Source organism: Cheilinus undulatus, linkage group 18 (genome assembly GCF_018320785.1).
Source record: "Cheilinus undulatus linkage group 18, ASM1832078v1, whole genome shotgun sequence".
NCBI lineage: Eukaryota > Metazoa > Chordata > Actinopteri > Labriformes > Labridae > Cheilinus > Cheilinus undulatus.
Window position 1 is genome coordinate 28,319,781 of NC_054882.1, and position 22,453 is coordinate 28,342,233.

General features: G+C 37.9%; 2 protein-coding genes across 3 annotated transcripts; both read right to left on the reverse strand.

The window, feature by feature from the left end:
• Positions 1-58: 58 nt before the first annotated feature.
• On the reverse strand, positions 59-10,738 carry ccdc28b (coiled-coil domain containing 28B). 2 transcript variants are annotated; one of them, XM_041812214.1, is made up of 6 exons: positions 10,531-10,738; positions 9,044-9,349; positions 6,566-6,735; positions 6,167-6,321; positions 2,664-2,686; positions 59-2,534 (listed from the first exon to the last, which is right to left on the reverse strand). In XM_041812214.1, the coding sequence occupies exons 2-6, from the start codon at positions 9,277-9,279 to the stop codon at positions 2,480-2,482; spliced, it is 639 nt and encodes a 212-aa protein (XP_041668148.1). In that variant the 5' UTR covers positions 9,280-9,349; positions 10,531-10,738; the 3' UTR covers positions 59-2,479. The 2 variants fall into 2 exon arrangements, with proteins under 2 accessions (XP_041668148.1, XP_041668147.1); XM_041812213.1 differs by having other exon boundaries at positions 9,044-9,473.
• A 4,116-nt stretch (positions 10,739-14,854) lies between these two features.
• Positions 14,855-20,553, reverse strand: tmem39b (transmembrane protein 39B). Its single transcript, XM_041812084.1, has 9 exons — positions 20,385-20,553; positions 18,425-18,621; positions 18,093-18,312; positions 17,811-17,894; positions 17,551-17,705; positions 15,806-16,139; positions 15,523-15,710; positions 15,316-15,436; positions 14,855-15,225 (listed from the first exon to the last, which is right to left on the reverse strand). The coding sequence occupies exons 2-9, from the start codon at positions 18,553-18,555 to the stop codon at positions 14,992-14,994; spliced, it is 1,467 nt and encodes a 488-aa protein (XP_041668018.1). The 5' UTR covers positions 18,556-18,621; positions 20,385-20,553; the 3' UTR covers positions 14,855-14,991.
• Positions 20,554-22,453: the final 1,900 nt, after the last annotated feature.

Sequence of the window (22,453 nt, forward strand, 5' to 3'; positions counted from 1 at the left end):
CAGTTACATTTAGCACTTATAAAGGTGAATTAAATACAAGCCAAGTAATATAAACTATATGCAATTAAAATTTTAAATGGATTTTATTCATGATACAGTGACTAAAAACATGAGATCTTTCATAAGACTATTTGACATGTCAAGCTCATTGTAACCAGCTACTGATGTAGCAGCCCTCTTAAAAGGATGCCTGCAAGATTAACATTTGTGTCTTGAAACATGTTAGATGTAAACATTTTGAGAAAATGTAAAAATACATGTAAGTTGCCGTCGATGTGCAAAGCACTCTGGATGGAGACGTCAGATGCTTTCTTCATATTTCCTACAGTGTGATCCTTTAAGCCTTGTTCATTTTATCCCTAGCCCAGTGTTAGTGAAGAAGACAAAAAGGAAGAAGTTCCTGAAAAGTAGATCAAGGCCAGTAAACTAGAACAATGCCGCCTTTTGACAGCTACCCAGAGTGCATTGCACAACAATGGCAGCCTACATGTGATGTGGTTTTTTCCTAACTTTACTCACAATGTAGAAATCTACTGTGTTTCTTTGTATATAAGACACTCATGTTAATCTAATAAAGGTCAAATTTTTATTGATGTGGGGCTCCCTTTAAAGCACCGAACAGACACATTCAAGTTCATTTACAACAATGTTTAGTTCTTTACAGAGAAACAAAAATAATTCTTTCATCCAGCATTAAATTCACTTCCAATGTGGATGTCTTTCAGTGTGGGACTGTTGGCCTGTGATTCCAGTATAATCTTTTTAAAGATGAATGAATAAATAAAACGTAAAGGTAATCAGCTATGACAGTTATCTCCGGTGTGTCTTACTGTCAGGGCTCTAGGATGGGAAAAGTATCTGTAGCAGTGTGAAGGCGCTCCAGTCCAGACAAAGACTTGAGACAAGAGATAGGCTTAGCAAGCAGTAAAAAGGAATCATGTTATATCATAAAAAATTAGTGTTTCCAATCGATCCCTCAGTTTGATTGTCAGGGATTTATTATCACAGCCAATATGAATCACTACTAAGTTTGAAAATGACCCATCTCTACACTTAAACAGTGAAAGTAGCTGCCATTTGAACCAGAGATTTAAGCCAGCTGCATCTCTCTGTGAGTGTGCTGTCTGACACAGTGTGATGGGACACAGTGAATTTATTCTTCTTGTGTCGGACCGGACAGATTCCCTGTGTTCTTCCTGTCACAGTATGTGATTTTACGGCACGTCGGAAGCAGGATGGACTTGCTTGTGCTTCCTAATGAGCCCTCGTTTACAAAAGCATCAAGTCCTCCAGTCATTCTAAATCATTAGTGTCAACAAATACAGTAGCCTTACTGCACATTGGCAAAACATATAAAACATTTCATTGATAAGTTATTCAAACATACATTTTGTACAATAGCTCTCCTCACTTTGTCCCTTTAAAATCCTGGTATTATAAAGGTCCCCCATAGTTCTTAATAAATCCAGTGTTGCCTACTCTTTAACTTTGAATGTAAATATATAAAACAAGAAGGAAGTGTATTCTGAGTGGTAGCAAAAGTGAAAACTCCTATTACAGTTCAAGGCTAGCCAAGGTGGTGTTGTCAAACCGTGCTGAATATGTTGCTACGTACAGAGCCTGTGAAAAGTATTCAGACCCTTGGATATTTTACCCTTTCTTAATTTTATAAACCAATCATGGTCAATATAATTTGGCGTTTTTGACTTAAAAAAAACGCTCTTTAATGTCAAAGTGAAAAAAGATTTTTAAATAATGTCAGTGAAACAGAAATATGTACAGTAAAATAAGTGATTGCATTAATATTGAACAGAGGTCGAGCCAATTGGTGCTAGTAGTCTCAGTTAGTGAAACAGGATTCATGAGTGTAGTGAATGTGTCATTTCAAAATTTATTTAATTTACATTTCTTATTAGAAATCAGTTTTCACTTTGACATTAAAAAGAGAATTGTTCTAAAATAATTCTTTCATAAAAGCTAAGTTATATTGACCATGTCTGATTTATAAAATCAATACAAGGGTAAAACATCCAAGGGGGTGAATACTTTTTATAAGCTCTGTTAATATGGCTTAAATTTCTGACTAATTCCTGAAATTATGCTAAATACAGGCAAAAAACAAAATAATGCAGATTCTTGTACTTTTGTGAGATGTGCCTCCTGTCCTAGAAAGCACAACACAAAAAGAAAGAAAATGTATTAACAGCTGATTTCCTTTGCCCTGGAAACCCTCTGATCATTTCTTGTGCCATGAATGGGAGGTTTATGATTTCGCTTGAGTGTTCATTTAATGCTCTGCTGCGTTTGAGTCACTGCATTGTTCCCTCGTATTCACTATCCAAATGGAAAAAATAGGCTCTCCTCCTCCTGTGGATCTTTCCATTCTGTTGCTAAGGCAGCTGGATTAATGCCATGGGGACCTGGACTGCTCAGAAGTTAGGAGAAGAAGGTGGTCATCCATCCTCCATACCTCTCTTTGTCAGGGCCCAGATGTCTTGGGCAGGTCCTGGTTCTCAGCCAAGTGGAGCTTTTGTCTGAACAAGGACATGTTAAGGATTCACGCAGAGGGGCTTCTGAATAAAAACAGAGCAGTTAAATCCACTCTGTGCCTTGAGTGCTTTGTGATTTCCATAAATAAACAGTTATTAATTTGAAAAGGATACATGGAGGTGCTGAGCTCCTCTAGCTGTGGGAACAAAAGACAGAATGGATGAGAGTTTAACAGCCAGCCAAAAATAGGTAAAGATGAGGCAGTAAGGGAGACTAATCATTAATGTGGTCATATTACACAACAGGCTGTGTATTAGATCAATATTTGAATCAGCCTTCTATCATCAGATGATGTTGTTTACAAAAGCAAACCTCCCTTCATTTCCATACAAAGCACAGTCACTTCACAGCCCATCTGCTCTGAGGAACAACTACACACCTCTGCTGCAGCTAGAGAGTATTCCTGGCAGCAGAATCTGAAATGAGCTGAAGGCTTTTTCTCACCTCCCTCACACATTACACTGCAACTTCCCCACAGCCGGCATACCAGCCCCAGGCGTGGGTAACCAGGGGCCACACATGCTTACAACAGAGACTCTTTCAAAGCTTTGTTGGGCAACAAATCTGTTCGTATTGAGAAAAATCAAACATTTAAACAAACTAGTAAATCAGATGAGCATATAACAAATGTAGCACTGTTTGATGATAAACCCCAGGCAGTATTGAGAGTGTTGTATTTTTATTTTCTGCCAAAGCTGCCTTAATATAAGACTCAAAGCTTAGAATGAAAGGAAGTTCATGTGAGTCATGTTTTGAAAATATGCTTTAGTGCAGTGTTACTCAGCCAAAGAGTCAAATTATTTGGGTTAAAAAGCAAGTTTAAGCTATCAGTGTTCAGCCCAATTGTCAGCTCCTTCAGATGATGGTTTTGTTTATTTTACAAAAAATGCACTATCCTATGTTCATGTTATTCCGCTTACATGTTAAAATTATAGATAATCTATATGCAACAATAGCTTATTTACTTAAAAAAATACTAGTTTAATATGGTTATTATTATAGAAAACATAACATTCAAGGAAGGGATACTTCAAATGAGTGAAATACATACAAATTTTTAAAAAAGTAAAAAGCATTTTGTTACTAAAAATCATAACTAAATGCCGATATTAGATAACTGAAAACTTACCATTCATCTTGGATTGATAAAATAGAAATTAAATATATTTTAGTGTGTTGGACAAAGTAGACAAAAATCTAAATATTATTGGCTAAAGAGTCAAAATGTTGAATTAAAAATCTGTTCCTACACACAGCTACTAGATGAGACCTAAACATACATAATTATCTACACTTCATATTATTGTAGTAAAACAAGGGTCAAATTTGGTACCTTTTTTGTCCCTTTTCTTGTTGATGATGATCTGTCTTGCGCAAATTTGATGCAAATATACGGACAAAAAATAAAGGTTGAAAATTAAATTATTTGACATTTAAAGGCTAATGTTAAAGTGTGGAAAACAAAATAATTGATGTAACTTGCACTGGGTGCAATAGATTTTAAAGTTTTCTGCAGGGATTGTTTTTCAAATAAGACTTAAAAGAGTCCCAAGTCATCACAACAGAGCCACGCCACGCTGACAGGAAAAAAGGACGCATATCTGATTTTTGTGCTAGCATGTGACTCATTGCAGTTTAAACGGCATCAATCATATTGAATCTGATGTTTTTAAATCAGATTCCTGACTCTTGAGACAGCACATTATACAGGAATTAACAATCTGTTCTGAGCGTTTAGTAACAGTATGTCTTCAGCAACAGAGGTGGAAAGAGCACAAGACTATTGTACTCAAGTAAAAGTACAGCTACTTTGGTTAAAATTTACTTGAGAAGTAAAATTACTGGCCAAAAAATCTACTCAAGTAAAAATAAAAAGTATTTCAGTTAAAGTTTACTCAAAGTACTGAGCATTAAGTGGCTACTGGTGAGTTTTACTGTAAAATATGATCTTTCCTCATTGGCAAAAACAACATGAGAATATACACTTCCAACCAGCTTGTTCAGGTAAAGTCACACCTTTATAATAAAGTGAAATGCAGCAGCTGTTTTGGGATGTGTTGTGGAATCAGTCTCTTGCCATGTACTACCGGCGGTCATGTGTTGTGAAAGCCAAACTGCCAGCCAGTTTAACATCATTGACTGAAAAAAATACCCTCCTCATTTTCACTTTTAGTGTTTGTTTTTCACTCAGTATGTGATGCTTTTTAAAATGTATCGAAGTTCAATACTTCCCCCAAAATATACTCAAGTTAAAGTAAAATAAATTATTTTAAAATGTACTCACAAGTACATAAAAACCTACTTGATTACAGTAAAGCAAATAAATCTTGTGAGGTACTGATTTAATTGAAACAACTCAGCTGAAGGTGACAAGTTATGAGGGAGTTTTGTTGTTGTTTTGAAATATGAAAAAGGTAAAAAAAAGGTTTAAATAAAGAGCAGTTTAGAAGCCAAAAGACGATTTTGTATTCCTAAGATGAGAGAAAAATGGCCAGTCTCTAAAATGAGCTGCATTTCTTATCACTTTCAACAAGGCTGGACAGACATAAAAAAAGAAATGCTTTCTTTGTTTACCAGCATGATACGGCAGATCGTGTCAGTGGGTAGGGCGATCTTTAATGCATGTCTGTAGTTGTTGAGCCTACATAACCAATCTAATCCAGGTGAAGGCATCCTAGACCACCTGAGCTATTAGATATTAAACCATTTTCAGTACAAATTGAGAATTGAGGTGTGCCCACACAGAGCATTAAGGATGGCATCAGCATCCCCAAATCCTATATATTATCCTTGTTAATGCATTGGATAAACAAGGTGTTCCATTCTGGTCCGAAATCAGATAAAAGTTTTGTAATCTGAGCAGCCATGGTTGCATGCGACTTTGATGTTATTCTTGAGTATCACAGTTGAGGGCAGGAGTCGTTCACTCTCACTGAAAATATAGCCCAAAGACAGCTGTGACAGAGGTAGTGAGTGGAAGGACAGTGAGGTGTTAAAGCTTTGAAGTATACGGGGTGACACTTTAGTAGGTGCTGCCTGTGACATCTTTCCTGAGGGCAGCTACAGGGGTGGGTAACTTGGACATTACAGTCAAAATATAAACAATCAGGAAAAAATGCCAACAATTTTTGCTCAGGATTTATCATACCAGTATGAGTACATAAACCATAAGTGCCAATATGAAATATGCTCGGGCAAGGCTACATTGCTTTAATTTTTACTTTAATGTACTGATTAAAAAAACAAACATTTTGACTATTCTTGGCTCTAGAGAGTGCCTGAGAACAGCCATGTGACTTCCCTCCTATCTTAGATGATATTTAAATCTTTTAAAGCACCTGTCAATACCTGGAATTTACCTTCCCGTACTGAGAATACCTGGTTTTCTTTTTACTAAACGACAGGAGTATGTCTGTTGAGGGGTTTGGTGTTGCAATAACCACCAAGACACAGCTAATGATATACCACCTACTTATTGGGATCTCTGTGTGATTTTTTGGCATGCAAAATGTGAAATATAAAAGCACTTAATGTTGAAAAATTCACACCAAGAAAGCCGAGACTGTGCATTTTTAATCTAAAGTAAAAGTTTCTGTGAGGAGGACTTTGTGCTTACGTTACAGAGCAGGTGTTCCAGGTTGTGGTCAGATGCACACTTTCTCTGATCCTCTGAAAGCTCTTCCACGTGGCTGTCCAGGCTGAAATGCAGTCGGGCCAGCTTCTCCTGCATCTCACGCACATGCTCCAGCTGCTCAAAGGAGCACACCTTCCCTATAAATCAGAGGAATTCAACCCGACAGGTGTAACTTCTCTTAACTTTGTGCTGTTCAGTTTGGCTGCAGGGGGGATTAGAGCAAAGTCAAAAGTATTTCCATGGTAACAGATGTACAAAAATAGCCACACAGCTATTTGATTTCAGCCTGATTCGTCTTACAAAGCCACTTTTCCACTGGCTTTACTCTCAGCCTGTAACAGAATATTCCCCTGGTGGGATTTCTAATTGAGATTATCTTACCGAAAGCCTGCAGTTTGCCTGAGTGGAAGTCGTTGAGGAGGTTGAGTAGACCTCCCTCCATCTCTCTCACGTCGGACACGTCTGTAAGGAAGGAGTGCTGCAGGGGGGAAGACTGGACCACTTTGCTGGGTCCTGCTGGCTGGGGGGCCCGTGGCTTTTCCTTGTGGGGCCTCAAGGAAAACAGAAAGAATTGTCATCATCTGTTATTTTACCTAATGACACCTTTATAAAAACACTTCAGCCTACTCTTCTTTGCAATTTATAAACAAACACCTTAGCTAATATTTTTAACATAATGCCTCCAGTATGATAATAATTTATGCAATCACATCAAAGGTGGTCTAAAGAGCATTCATGAGAAGACAGTATCTAAGTGTACCAGTCTTTCCAGGGCAATATATGAAATTATTACTAAATACAGGTTATGTTTTTGAAATAAATCAATAGAAGAAATAAAGGAAGATAAATGTGTATATTGATGACAAAAAATCAAGGAAACAGGCTTCTTAAACTCATCTGGAAATATCATAAAAACACTTAAAGGTAGAGTATTTTCCCTTAATGGGCAGAGAAAGGTTTTCAAAGCGAGACAATGTTATCAACCCTGAGGACCTGCAGGCTTGGTCTGTTAACTGATGGCTATAGTGTGTTTTGCTTGCAAGATAATCATTTTCTTATCCATGTTGTTTTAAAATTTGAAAAACCCCCAACATAAATAGTTAAGGGCTCACTGTCAACTTTACATGTGTTACATGTAAAATAATAACCACAACCGTTACCCAGAGGGCAGCTTGTTTCCTCTGTTAAAACTCTCTCAAAAATTATTTCTGACAACTTAAACAGTTAAGAGCAAGTCAAGTTCGACTTAAGAACACACTCTGTGGGGTGCTATGATGGTCGAGTAGTTTAAGGTGTGCACCATGTACACTAGTGGCCCGGGTTCGAATCCGGCCTGTGGCCCTTTACCGCATGTCTCTCCACACTCTCTTCCCTGTTTCCGAGACTATCCACTGTCCTCTGTCTAATAAAGGCACAAAAAGGCCAAAAAAATAATCTGAAAAGAAAACACTATGCACCCTCATAATGAAATTAAAACATTTAACTAACCAGTGCTCATTCTCACATTATCCAAATTATAGCTCCAGTGACCATTTTTGTAACCTTTGTGGACAAAGTGGGAAGTAAGTTCAAGACCAGAGTTCTGAAGTTTGATTTGATATTAATTAATATCAAATGACATAAATACCTGTTACCATGCCATGAAAATGAGTGCAGATACAAATGTTTAAGATAACGATTTATTTACTTGTTTTGGTGTAAGACTCCCACAATGCTCACATTTTCTCTCATGTTTGATTACAAGACAGGTTAGATACTGTGCAACAGGTAACTTCTTTTGCCCTGTAAAAAAAACTATCTTTGTGGATTTAACATTAAGTTGTACTTTATGACATTAAATTAAAATCTGGTGTATACGCTGCACTTTAATACCATTTTTTTCATATAAAAAGTTGGCTGCAGCTTATATACTGGGGCGACTTATATATCGGTATAAAGTGCTTAGACATGCAACGTCATTGCTGCAGGTGCGCACCCCAGCTGCCACTGTCAAACGCTGCATGAGACCTAGCATGACCTCGAAAACTCGCCTTTATGTGTATTGGACATGGCTTCACTGCTCAAAACACGCTAGAATAATAAACAATGCAGACCAGGCTGCTTTTTAACCATTTTTCTTTCTCATTCGGTCTTCCCTTGCATATAAGAAACAGGGAAGTAGTGTTAGAGTTGCTGGAAACACTCTTCAGTAAGGAAAATAAGCAACAGGGGGAGGAAGTTAGTCTCACTACAAGCTGAGAGATTTACTACTAAGTTATAGCAAAAAGATGCATAAATTGATGAAATCCATCATGCAGGAGGACAGTTTAAAATGTATCCCCTTAAGAGACTCCAAAAAATAGACTGCAGCTAGAAGATCAGGATGACTTATATTCATAGTTTTATGGTAGTTAGATACTGATATCTGTTCATAACACATTTTTCAAAAGAGCCGTAGTCGGCTTGTAGAGATGTTAAACTGAGGCATTGGTGCATCCCCTTTAAAATGAAAATTAAAACGAGATTGTATAATTTTAAAAACATGCAGTTTCAAATAGTATCATGGTTAAAAATGTAAAAATGTTCAAAATGCTGTCTTGGTAGAATGCTGATAATCAGCTTTTCTGACACCTACATTGGTTGCTGTGGCGACAGGCATATTAAATAACAAAGCACCAATAATTAATCTAATTTCTGTTGGTCTTCTTTGCTGTTGTGAGTAATATAAAGACTGCAGTATTAACCCCTGTCTGTTTCATTACCAGGTTAAAGCACCATACTAGAGCTTTATAAAGTTTCTAGTTTAAAATTAAATGAAAAATATGACTATTTGCAGCATTACAGTTGTTTGTGACCATGGCTGCTTTCTGAGACACAAACCTGGTGATCTTTGGTGGTGCCACGACGCCTGTGAAAACCTCCTTGGGCTGACCTGGTGCTCCTATAGACCTCTTGTACTTGCCTCTGTTCTTAGGGGAAGGGGGCTGTGGCAGACCAAGCGAGAAGGTGGCACTTTTGCTGGCAGGCAGGACAGAGAGTTTGCGGGGGTTGACGGGAGGAGGAGGGGGCTGGGGAAGAGACACCTTGGGGCTTCGCTTCTTACGTTTGTCTTCCATTCTTGTTTCTTTAAGTGAAGCACTCTGGGCTGAGATGAAGGGGCACTGCCTGGCTTAAGTTCAGGATGTCCTGAAACAACAAAGGTAGGAAGTTGAACACCAGCAGTGACCCCTCCCCTCTCCCTGAGAAAAAAGTGCTCCGTGAAGGATCCTGACTCTGCCAAAATCAGTGCCGCAGCGCAGGATTCTCCACTCTGCAACAAAAACAGCATTGCTTTAATTTACTTAAACAGCATTCCTCTTAAAGTTATGGCACAGAAACCCCTAAATCAACAGCGTTTCAATTAAAAGAAGAGTATGACACTAATCCACCCACAAGGGTGATTACATTTAGAATTAGGTTTTTGATGAATTTTTTCTCTTTATAATGCATCCTTGGTGTGAAAGTTAGATGTGACACATCAGCATGGAAAGATATTTTTAGATCATCCTCAAAGTGGAAAGATATTATAGAAAATGTGTGAACTGAAGCGGGGTGCATTACAATGTAGATGTCAAATTCCAGTCAGATAAATGGTGAAAGCTCAAGGCTTTGGCTCTATCTTATAACACAAGTGCATGGTAAGAGAGAACATGAGTTCTCAGAGAAGCATATTTCATGTCAGATGAATGGATAAATGGACATAGCTCCTATATAACTGACTGAAGGAAAAAATCAATCCACTGCACTATGATTGAGACTTATCTATGGTGGGATAGTGGAGCTTACCCTAATCTATTTACGCTCAGTGTGTGACCTGAAAAACATCTTCACAGTGTGAATTCAGAGAAGCCCAAAGATTTAAAACCTTATTTCAAACTCAAGTCACTAAAATGGATTTGTATTGCTCTGCATTTGTTTTATTTACTTATATGTATTTGGAGCTTTTATTGCCTATAGTATTGTTTCTAGTTCCTCTAGCTTAGTGAAGAAGATGTCATTGTTGCAATAACATACTGCTTGAGCACTGCTGTCACTGCTATCTCAGTTTTGGCTTTTTACACATAATAATAGGATGATATCGCTGTAATAACGGTCGTTATCTCCTTAACATTTCGCCAACGGTTCAAAGTAGAATACAAAGATGGCCACTACAGTAGGACACAATAGCAACTTTATACGCTCAAATGCGTGATAACTTTGATTAAATCAGTATTGTTGGAACACAGAATTACGGTACACAGCATTGGTTTGGTAATTTTGCTGAATTCGGAGTGAAACATGTCGTGTAAACAGATTTATCGTCCACATATGGTAAAAATAAGACTTACCGCATCAATAACGCACCACAGAGCAAACCAGCAACTGAGTAAACGGCGTCACATTTCTCCTGTTTTCCTTAAGAACGTCTATGTTGACTTCAGCCGCGGTATTTTCTATCAGAAAGGGATAATGCAGACTGTTTTCCGTGGCATCGATGCAAATTACCACCGAATGTAAAGCGCGGCATCGATGCGCTCGGCTCGTGCGGAGTCGTCTTTATCCTTCTTAAAGGGCCAGTGCACGCCGGAGCGTACAGCCGTTACTGCTGTTTACTCTGCGGTCTGTCATACAGGTTTAATGAACAGGATGCTATGTGGTGCTGTTGATCAGTTTATCATTACTAACTGCGCGCATGCTATTCATATTGTTTATAAAGACGGGGTATCTACCGTGGGATGGTCTGGACCTAGTAGTACTGGCAACAACTACACGGGGGCGCAAATGTTCTCTAATTTTTGGCAACTACCAGCGCCGTTAATCAGGATGAAATAAATATTCAAAGAAAAAAAATAATAATGATAATAATTGTGCCATATAGACCTCCTTGCAAGTGTTCGGTTATTATAAATACGCCTTTTCACTACTGAAAAAAGACCTTTGCTCTAACAATTCTTTAAAACAGTGGAAGATGAATGATGTTTTGCAAAATATTTAATTTGTAAGATGTTATTATTATCAAATAATTTGTAATTTTAAACCACTTAAATAGAAAATTGCAGTGCATTTAGAAACTATTCAGACACCCTTCATTTTTTTCAATTTTTTCATGTTGCAGCCGGATGCCTCAGTCGAAAAAAAAGTATCATTCTCATTAATCTACACTCAGTACCCCATCATGACAAAGTAAAAAAAAAAATAGAATAAAAAAATGCAAATTTATTAAAAATAAAAAACGGAAATATAACACTGCTTGCAAAAACACTTGGGAGATGTGATAATTCCGTTTTTATTTTTAAAAAACCTGCAACATTTTGTCATTATGGAGTACTGAGTGTAGATTGATGAGAATATAATTTATATATTTTTTCAATTGTAGCATCAGGCTGCAACAAAAGAAAACTGAAAAAGTGAAGGGATCTAAATGCTGTCTGAATGCACAGTATATCAACAAAGTTTTGAATTCAGAACTTAAGGCTTACTAAACTAAATTAAAAATTCCAACACTGTTCTTAAAATAATTTCTGTAAAATATACACTGCATCACAAATTATTATTCAAGTTAGATCTTAGTGTCATAACATTCAAATTTTTGTTTTCAATTAAACTCATGGACGATATTGTGTCTCATGGTTCTTTGGATCACTGAAATCAATCTCAGACACCTGTGATTATTAGTTTGCCAGGTTAGCCCAATTAAAGGAAAACTACTTAAGAAGGACATTCCACATTATTAAGCAGGCCACAGGTTTCAAGTAATATGGGAAAAAAAGGATCTCTCTGCTGTTAAAAAGCGGCAAATAGTGCAATGCCTTGGACAAGATATGAAAACATTAGATATTTCATGACAACTTAAGTGTGATCATTGTACTGTGAAGAAATTTGTGGCTGATTCAGAACGAAGACAAGTTTGTGCAGATAAAGGCATAATGAGGAAGGTTTCTGCCAGACAAATTCATGGGATTAAGAGAGAAGCTGCTAAAATGCCATTACAAAGCAGCAAACAGGTATTTGAAGCTGCTGGTGCCTCTGGAGTCCCACCAACCTCAAGGTGTAGGATCCCCCAGAGGCTTGCAGTCATGCATAAACCTGCTATTTGGCCACCTCTAACCAATGCTCACAAGTAGAAACAGCTGCATTGGGCCCAGAAATACATGAGGACTAACTTTCAAACAGCGTTGTTTACTGATGAGTGCCGTGCAACCCTGGATGGTCCAGATGGATGGAGCAGTGGATGGTTGGTGGCTGGCCACCATGTCCCAACTAGACTGCGACATCAGCAAGGAGGTGGTGGAGTCATGTTTTGGGCTGGAATCATGGGGAGAGAGCTGGTAGGCCCCTTCATGGTCCCTGAAGGTGTGAAAATGACCTCAGCAAAGTATGGAGAATTTCTGACCTGACCACTTTCTTCCATGGTACAAAAAGAAGAACAGTGCCTTCCGTAGCAAAATTACCTTCATGCATGACAATGCACCATCTCATGCTGCAAAGAATACCTCTGTGTCATTGGCTGCTATGGGCATAAAAGGAGAGAAACTCATGGTGTGGCCCCCATCCTCCCCTGACCTCAGCCCTACTGAGAACCTACTGAGCATCCTTAAGCTAAAGATCTATGAGGGTGGGAGGCAGTTCAAGTCAAAACAGCAGCTCTGGGAGGCTATTCTGACATCTTGCAAAGTAATTCAAGCAGAAACTTGCCAAAAACTCACAAGTTCAAAGGATGCAAGAGTTGTGAAGGTGATATAAAAAAGGGGTCCTATGTTAACATGTAACTTGGCCTGTTAAGATGTTTTTGATTGAAATAGCTTTTGGTGTCAGTATATGACCTCCTAATGCTGCAAATTCAATAAATGACCATTTTCAGTTCTTTAGAACCTATAAAATGTTCCGAAACTCTGTTGTGCACAAAAATGTGGAACAGTGCATTTTGAGGTTTTTATTTTTTAAAAAAGTAATCATCAGGAGGTTTGTTTAATAAAATCTGAATCATGCTCTAATGTTTGATGACTTGAAAATTATACTATCATTTCCATTGAATATTTTGGAAAATCAGAGAAAAATATAATTTGCATAATAATTTGGAACGCGGTGTAACTGGTTTATGATTGATGGGAGGGTCCTGCAGGTACAGGTATATTTGTCATGAGTAGAATATTATTGATGAGCTATTATTGGTCATATCTATACATTGTTCCACAATAGCTGAAAAATAAAATTTAAAAAAAGATTGCAAAGTTTCTGACAATGTAGCCCAATATGGATGGTTCAGGGGTGCTGTGACGTATTTAAGTAGGGCTTCAGCATATCTAAAAAATTGCCTGTTTGGATCTGATCATTTTTAAAAAATATTTTATACTAAATCAAATTACTGAGCTATATGAAAAAAGTACCTGGCAGGGCTTTTCACAAGTGCCTGTTGTCAGCTGAACAGCGGATAACTTGCTTGATTACAGCCAGCTACTTTATTTTCCCTAAGATTTCTGACCCCCTGACCTGGATGAAGATGGAAGTAGTCCTGTAAAGCAGTGGCTCCACCACTTTTTTATCCTTAGCAACCCCTACTTGTGTCTAAGAAAACCAAGCCACCCCAGGATTTACATAGAAAAACAAAATTACAAAATCCCAACAGGCCCAAATACACATGCTTGACAAAATATCTATGTATAAACTATCCAGCACTTCAACAGTGTTCAGCATCCCTCAAAAAAACAAACAAACAAAAAAAAACCAACTTAAATTCACAATTAAAAAAGTCACCAGTGTACTCTATAAAATCTAGAAAACATAAACTTCAGAAGCTGTAAATGAACATAAACCAATATTTGACATATAGATTTAAAAGTCTGAAAATCCAACAGCTGTTTTCAGTTTGGTTTCTTGTAAATTGCTTGCTTGATATTGTCGTAAATTTATGATGTTAAAAACTTCAAATCTTTTTTTTAAAGTTTAAGCCTTTTTAAACTTGGAAAGTAAATGATTTTTCTTGTACATTTACAACTTTTAACCTAAGAAATTAGGAGTTTGTTTTCTTATAAATATACGATATGTCAATTTTTGTTATTTTTCCTCCTTTCTTGTCAAAATTAACAGATCCTCTTTTTTTCTCTTTGGGTGGCCCTAATTTCCCTTCATACAATTTATTTGTACTCATGATTAAAAAAATACATGTACATCTAATTTTGACATTAGAGGAGACAGGGCCCCTGCCCCCCGAGATATTTGGTGCCACCCCTCCAGGTTTCTGGACCCCAGGTTGGGAACCATTGCCATAAAGTTTCACTACTAGTGGAAAGTCTGATCATACAATCCAAACCATGTGATTGTATCTCCCCATTGAAAATTAATCATATTCAGATTTTAGATAATAATAATATAATAGAATGACAATGAAAGATACTTAATAATATAAAATAATAATAGATAGTTCAAGAGAACTTAATTTAATTATATACATAATATAATTAGATGAAACAGGCTTCATTGATTTCCAAGCCTAAATGTCCATGTTAAGCTCTGTATTAAACACCGTTAGATAGATTTAAAATTCTACTCCAACTTCTTTAATTTGTATATTTAACTCTTAAATTACTCTAAGTTACTCTAAGTTTTTACAGCCCTATTAAATTATCATGAACCTATTTTGGAACCAAGAAAAAACAAAGCAAACATTTACAGTAATACAAAAATATTTCTTTTTATTATGGCAGATCAGAACAAAAATGTGACACAAAATGCAGTTTGTAGAAAAAATACTCAGCTCTCACGCATGTTTGTGTTGTTCCAAAGTGAATGCGACCAACAATAAGTTAAGTCTAACTGACTTTCTGGTCTGATGAGCTGTTTGAGTACGAGTATGCCTTTCCGAGGACTATTCTGTCTCTGAGCAGCTTGAAGAAGGCATAATAGTTGCTGAAGAGGATCAGGGCCAGTGATATTGTCTGATGCCACTTTTCTGAGCATATCAATGAGTAAAGCTGGTAGAATATCATCGCCCCTTCCAGGATTATGAGGATGTTCAATATTCGTAAAGGCTTGTTGAAGAAGAACTAAAGAGGACAAAGAGAGATAGAATGCAGAAAGTTATGAGGTGAATGAACTGTAGCTGCTTTTGTCCAGGATCACAGAGGTATACTCACATAAAAGCGATAATGCGACACATCTGATGGAACTGCAACATTGTAATGACCCATGGCCTTGTATACGTTCTTATTATGTTTGACTAGCACTCCCTGTGGCCACATGTACTCTTCAGTCCATCTGTAAAGAGGAAGAGCAGAGTGAGATTCAAATTTGACTCAAAGGTATCCAAACAAACCTAGGGTGCTCTAAAAAACTGTACATACATGTGCTGAAGAACATTAGAGCAGAGCGAGGGGTCGACTTTCTGCCAGCAGCCCAGGTGAGCTGCTGCTTTGTGAAGGAGATCACAGTATCGTGGTGGCAACAAGTGCCTCATGAGGATGACTGACGTACTGACTGACACCAAGATGAAGAGCTCACAGGACCAGCGTTTGTCTACATACTGAGTACTCTGAGAGAAAATTAAAAAGGTCATGTTACGTTTAACCCTAAACTGAGGCATTAATGTTTAAAAAGGAGCAATTAAAAGATCCATCAGTTTCTCACCTTGACAAACCACACAGGTACAAAGGCCACATAATAAGCGCTGAGCATCGAGCTAACCAGCACCTCCTTCATCCTCCAATTGAAGTCCATCTTCAGGTATTCGACCTCCTTGCGGATGAGATCTGGAGAGAGGCAGCAGGCGTGAGTGGGCATTGCCTGGACCCCATACAGCTGGCTGGTGTGCTGCTTCCACGTCTCCTTCAGCACAGTCAAGTAGTCCCGGCCTCGGCCTACACTGCCCACCTCCTTGGAGCCGATGCTGGCGATTGGAGAGAGAGGACCCACCCGCCTGAAGTCACAGCTCAGCCGGAAGAAAGGGATGTACATCCCAAATCTACAGAAAAAAGAGCTACAGTTTACCATCCAAGTTGCTGAGGCAACACTTCTTCAACAGTTGATCAAAGATGTTCATGATAATTTTTCTATTTCTAAGACAAAGTAGGATGTATAGTTTCTAAAAAATATATTTTTCAAAGCTGCTCTTCAGAAAAAAATATAATGAGTACAGAGAAGCAGCTTTGTCCACAGTAAAGAACAAATGTTTCTGAAATTATGGACTCAAACAGAGAGAAAAAACCCAAAGGAACCAGAACATCATAGGATGGACCACACAATAATTACTGGAACGATAATGTTTTCTAAGTGGACTCGGGGCTTGTCAATATGTAGAGGATTCCCCCCTGTGTGATATTCACCAATACATTCCTAATGGGGTCCTTCCACTTTAACTTTTGGCCATGCTGATCCAAACCAAGCCATGTTGATTTACTTTTTCATGACCAGTTTGGCCACACCGGGCGACACCAGGGTCTTGCTCAAGCATGCCCACCCCGCCTGTAAGCATGCCATGTCGTCACAGTGGTTCATCATCATTTGCGGACGCCTAGCAGACATGTTTAAGTAGCGACTGCTGCACCAAAATTTGAAACAAATGCCGAATTAGCAATAGAAGAGGAAGAATAAACTTTGAAGTACAAACAGTGGGTGTTTCCTCTACGTCTGGTGAAACAAAACAAGGCTTACAGAAGCGCAGCTATTGAATGTCACCGACTCAAAACACAGCAACATCAGCTATGGATGCACCGTCGAACAGGTAGCTCGGTTGTGGAGGAAAAGCAAATCCCCTGCCATGCCGGGGCAAACCAAGTAGAGCCAAGCTGCTCAATGTAATAGAAAAGCCCCACAAGTTTACGGTTAAATTTGTTCATAAGAAAATCAAAAGAAAAGTCTTAGGTGGATTCATTAAGATGTCCTTAAATTCAAACTGCTGGACGGGTCATATCTTTGTTCCAAAACAGATGAATGCAATGTCCTTGTAAGTTGAAGATTGTGGCTATTGTTTCTAAATATCACAAAGAAATACCCCTTCAATGTCTGTATAAGAGAATTAGTCTTCAAGGACAAAAATCACACAAAACTGAAAAAGAAAATTATAGAGACGTTGGGAATAAGTGCCTTAGATCATGAAAATATGCACAGTGGCACACTTGTCAATTTGAAGTAGAGGTGATAGAAGTCAAACACATTATTTGGCATATTAACAGTGCACACCAGTGTTGGAAGATTTTGTTCATAGCTATGAACAAATCTCAGAGAACAAAACTGATCATGAATCTTGAAAACTGCTTAGGTGCCCATTGAGGTTCATTGTTGCCAAAATAGTCCCTGAAAGGAGACTGACACTACATTACAGCTTTGATGGAAAATGTAGGTTTGACTGTGACCCTGGTCTTGGGGAAACTCACGGGTAGCAGAGGAAGAGCAGGCTGAGGACAGAGTATGTCCTGAAGAGGTAAATGAGGGATCGACACAGGCTCCAGCCTGTCAGCGTGAGCACAGCGAACCGAGCCATCACTAAAAATATTGAATGAGGGAAGGATAGTTTCCCACTCTGTGATGCCTGGAGAAAAAAAGAGATACAAGTTGAACACTGCCATTCAATGTTCAATGGCCCAAAAATTCTACATTTAAAAAGCTCAAAGATACATTAGAAGAACCTCCTTACCTCTTTAACAATTGCTGCTATTAACCTCCTCGCCAGTATGATGATTGTGAACACCAGCATGTTATAATCAATGAGATGAAAGTTCTGTAAATTAAAGAAATATCATGGATTATTCTTGCAAAATATCATCATTATATCAGCATAATTAGACACAGATCTCAGACAGGTTAAAGTAAACAGTAAGATATGCATACATCAAAACATGGTGGTTTATGGCAGCAAAATATCGCATAATTCTACTAAACAAGATCATCAGGTTATAAAAAGCCATTGAGATCTTACCAGTGATGTGTGTGATGGAGGATGTGATGGTGGGTACCACCACACAGTCTTGTAGATGTTGACATAATGGACAAAGAGGGCAATGAGGTGGCAGAAGAAAAGGTGGAGCTCAAACAGCACGTTACGATCCACAGATAGTTCAGGGATCTTGCAGTGCTTCAGAGGAACCACTGTCTGAGCAGCCAGCGGGGGGCTGGACATGCATGTTCCTGAACCATTTCTGCAGGTGTAAAGACATTTTTACAATATGTGATGATTTAGTGCATCTGGAGTATGACAAACCATGTCAAGAGTGCATTCCTGAGATTATATTAGATGAAATCAAGACTTACCTTGCACGAGATCTAACCCCTGTTACCGGGGAGCTGGTTGAATGGTTGCCATTGCTGACCGAGCCTGGTTCGCCGCTTAGTGGAGGTCTGCAATATGTGGTTCGGTTCGCCCCTCTCCTTCCACCAGCCATCGCAGACACACCCAGGGCTCTCTTCTCCAAGCTATGTGCCAAGTTTTATGCCCTCTCTTCTTTTTCCTGTGAAGCAAAATGGAGCAGAATTAACTGTGAATGAGAAAGCTGATTCGAAACACCCAAGAAAACTATTCTATATCATTAATCTCGATTAACCAAAATCCACAATTAGTGCAATATTTCTTATAATTGCAGTTAACCTCATGCTTTATTGCCCCTGTCAGTGCACTTTGGTGAAGGCATGTCAGTGTCTCCCTGCAGCCACAGTGATGTCAAATAAGTCCACCACTGCTTCTTAATATCTCATTTCACTTTAAAAAACTTGCAGACAGCTCAGTGGACAAGTCAACAGTAATCTAAACCTTGTAATAAAACATTTACCTTTTTACGGTCCCCTTATTTCCTTTTCAGTCCATTACAAGTTCCTTTTTCATGTTTTAGTTCATGTCATAATCTACCTATAAAAGCAGCTCTGTATCCAAACAGGAAGTCAATAACCCTTAGTTTGGGGGGGGGGGGTTGTCTGCTTTGATGTTGTCAAAATTAATAACATTATTTCAACCAGGTTTGTCCCAAAGAGATCCAAGATCTCTTTCTCAATTGGATGTACTATAATAAACATAATGTACAACAAGGTTTTAGGGCCACCCTAAAAAACAAAGAAATTCAAGGATCGATAAATTTTTTTTTTTAGCAAATAAATAAATGAAAAAAAGGGGGAAATTTTGGATGGGGAAAATAATTTTTATGATTATACATGTATATTTAGTGGAAAACAAACTCAGAATTTCAGACTTTAAAAAGCTAGAAATTTACGTGAAAAAAACACAACATATCTGAATTTAAAAAGTGTTATATTTTGACATTTACATCTAAAAAAATCAAGTTTTTAAAATCATAAATGTACAACATTGTAAAATTTACAATAAACCAAGTGAAACGGTGTTTTGATTTTTGACCTTATTTCAAAAAATTCAAAATTGTGGTTTACATCCTTGTATGACTTTTAAAATAAAAAAAAAAATTATTGTAAATTGTGACTTTTTACCTTATTATTTATATTTTTTCTTTGAAAATTAACCCATCCTCTATTCTTTTTTTCTAGAGTAGTCCTAATGTCATAATAATGGGTTGGAGATCTAATATAGATCTTTTTCAAGAAAGTTTTGAACCTCTGGTATAAATTTGCATCAGAAATCGCGATTAATTAAAAAAAATAATCTTTTGACAGTCCTATTTGATATGTTATCAAAGCATTTTTAAATAAATATGATATGAAGCCCACAGGACAGAAATGCAATGTCAAGTGTATATTTAGGGTCCCTTTTGGTCGGTGAATGGGCTGCACGCATTGCTTATAATGAAAGGAGTGGTGCATGGAAACAAACAAACACAGCATAGACACACACTGGCAATCTTTTGTTTACATTGCAACGCAAAGGACGTACAGAGCTGCATTTCCTGCAAAGACCTCACCACAAATAAATGCATCGCTGACAGCTAGCGTTAATATGTTAATTACAAGCTGCATAGCATCCTTTAAATTGGTGCAGGTTTTGCGGAAGCAGACATAACAAGCTAGCATAAAGCGACATCCTTTGCTCTCTTCCTGGATCAAATATTTGACAGTCGTTTCCATTTAAGGCATGAGGCATGGGGTTGAAACAACGTGGACCCGTACAATGAGGCATGGACCCCTGTCTGTCCGCCAAGACCATGCTTGATTTAATACAAAGATTGAGGCCTAGGCTAGCAATGTCTCTGACTAGCCAGCTAGCTTGAAAGCCAACCTACCAAACAGGCTAAACAAGAACAGATTAGCTTACCTGTGCCAGTGTCTTCTCTGTGTCTCAAACTCTACTCTGTTATATAGATAATGAGCTAAACGCAATTAATGGTCATAATATTTACTGAAATGTTGGCGTGTTTATCATTGATATCAGCGGAGACAGTCATTGTTGATGTGAGGCTAGCCGCTGAGAGATGGGGGCGCGGATCTGTTGGCGACCTGTGGGAGGAGAGTCATTTAAAGGGATATTCCGCCGATTCGCAAACAACGAGGAAAAGAATGTTATTTCAAGAATATTCCATTTGTATCCCTTTTCTATGCTTCGTTGCCATTCAACTGGTTGCTTTGCAAGAATGTTTTCAGATTTTTAGAAATACATAAACTACACGAGAGATGGAAAAAGCACACAACTATTATACTCAAGCAAAAGTACAGTTAGAAAAGTAAAAGTACTGGTCTGGAAATATTCTCAAGTAAAAATATTTAGTTTAAGGTTTACTTTAAGTACTGAGCAGCAACTGAGGAGTTGTCCAGTAAATGTGATCATTTCTTATCGGCAAGAACGAGAATAGATCTCCAGCCAGGTTGTTCAGGTAAATAATCTCTATAATAAAGAAAAATGCACAACCACATAGGCAGTGTTGGTTCAACTCATAAAGAGATAAATCAACACTTAAAAATTATCATTGTTGACCCACTTTACTCTTTCTCTTTGTTCATTAAGAGCACCTAAACAACAATAACTCAGTGGATAACTTCACTCATGGTGCAAATGTGTCTCACATAGAAAAACTATCTACCAGAAAGATGACCAAAACAGCCCATCAGGGATCAGTGTACACCAGGCAACACTGTAATACAACTCAAAACATAAACATCTAAACACTCCGCCCAAGGGCATGATGGGGAATTTTGAAATTGCAGTGGGCGGAGCTTTGAGCAGTTGACTCAGAGTTTAATTCACAAAGTTGGAGCAACACTGTCTAGTAACTCCTAAAATCCTGACCCTGAGATACAATCTCTCCAGTTTGACTTGTGCAGCAGCTGTTTTGGGATGTATTGCGTCTTGCTACATCCTTCAGTAGTAAACAGAGGTGGAAAAAGTAGAGTATGGTACTCAAGTAAAATTGATGATACATTGCAAGTAGAACCAAATTACTGACTATATCAGCTTTTTTCCAATTATTTATTCTTCCCACATTCTACATTTACACTTCCCCTTATTCCCATCAAGTATGTTTTTTTTTTTTTGCATCATTTAAAGTCATATATGTCTGCTTCCAACAAATGAATGAAAAAGTCTTATGTGCTCGGTTTTAGTTTCAGTATACAAATGGTATAGCTTAAAAGTCAGAAATGACTCTAGTTTAAGAAAATGGAACCTATCAAACAAACAAATTACCATATTTACATTTACATCTAACTACTTAAACCTATGCATTACACTACAAACCAGGGACAAAATAATTATGGGCTTAATATTGGCTCTTCTTCCTTAGAGAAATCTGGTCCGTTTCCTAAATTTTGGACCACTGAAATTTTGAGAAACTTTGCAGATTATATCTTAGCTGGAACACCACATGGCTGGTCAAGGATACAGGAACAATTGCAAGTATGCAGTATGTAAATTTGTGGACATCACCCCCATCAAATAGGTTACAGTTTGAGAAGCTCACATTTCTGGTGCTGTGGCAACCAGTTGGATTAAGAAAACATATGAATCTGTTATTTGGTAGCTTCTGTGGGACTGTAGAAACATGCAAGCTGCAAAAATCAAATATGGCAGTTTTAACCAAGTTTGTTCCCCTAAATACTACCAGGCTTAATATCAAATACTGCACCTTTAACATGAGTAGGTTGCTTTCTTGTGATCAATAAATTAACAGTCTTCACTGCAAACTGTACAATAAAATGAATGTATGCAAATCTGCTTACAAGTTTCCGACCTTTGATCAGCCATTGATTCAGTTATAACACCACACAACCCACTCTTGGGTCTCGACCTACCAGTTTGAAAGCCCTGCTCCCAATCAACCCTTTATCCATCAGCAAATGTGTAACAGTCAGTTTGAAACAACCATAAACAGAACTCCTATTCAACATAAA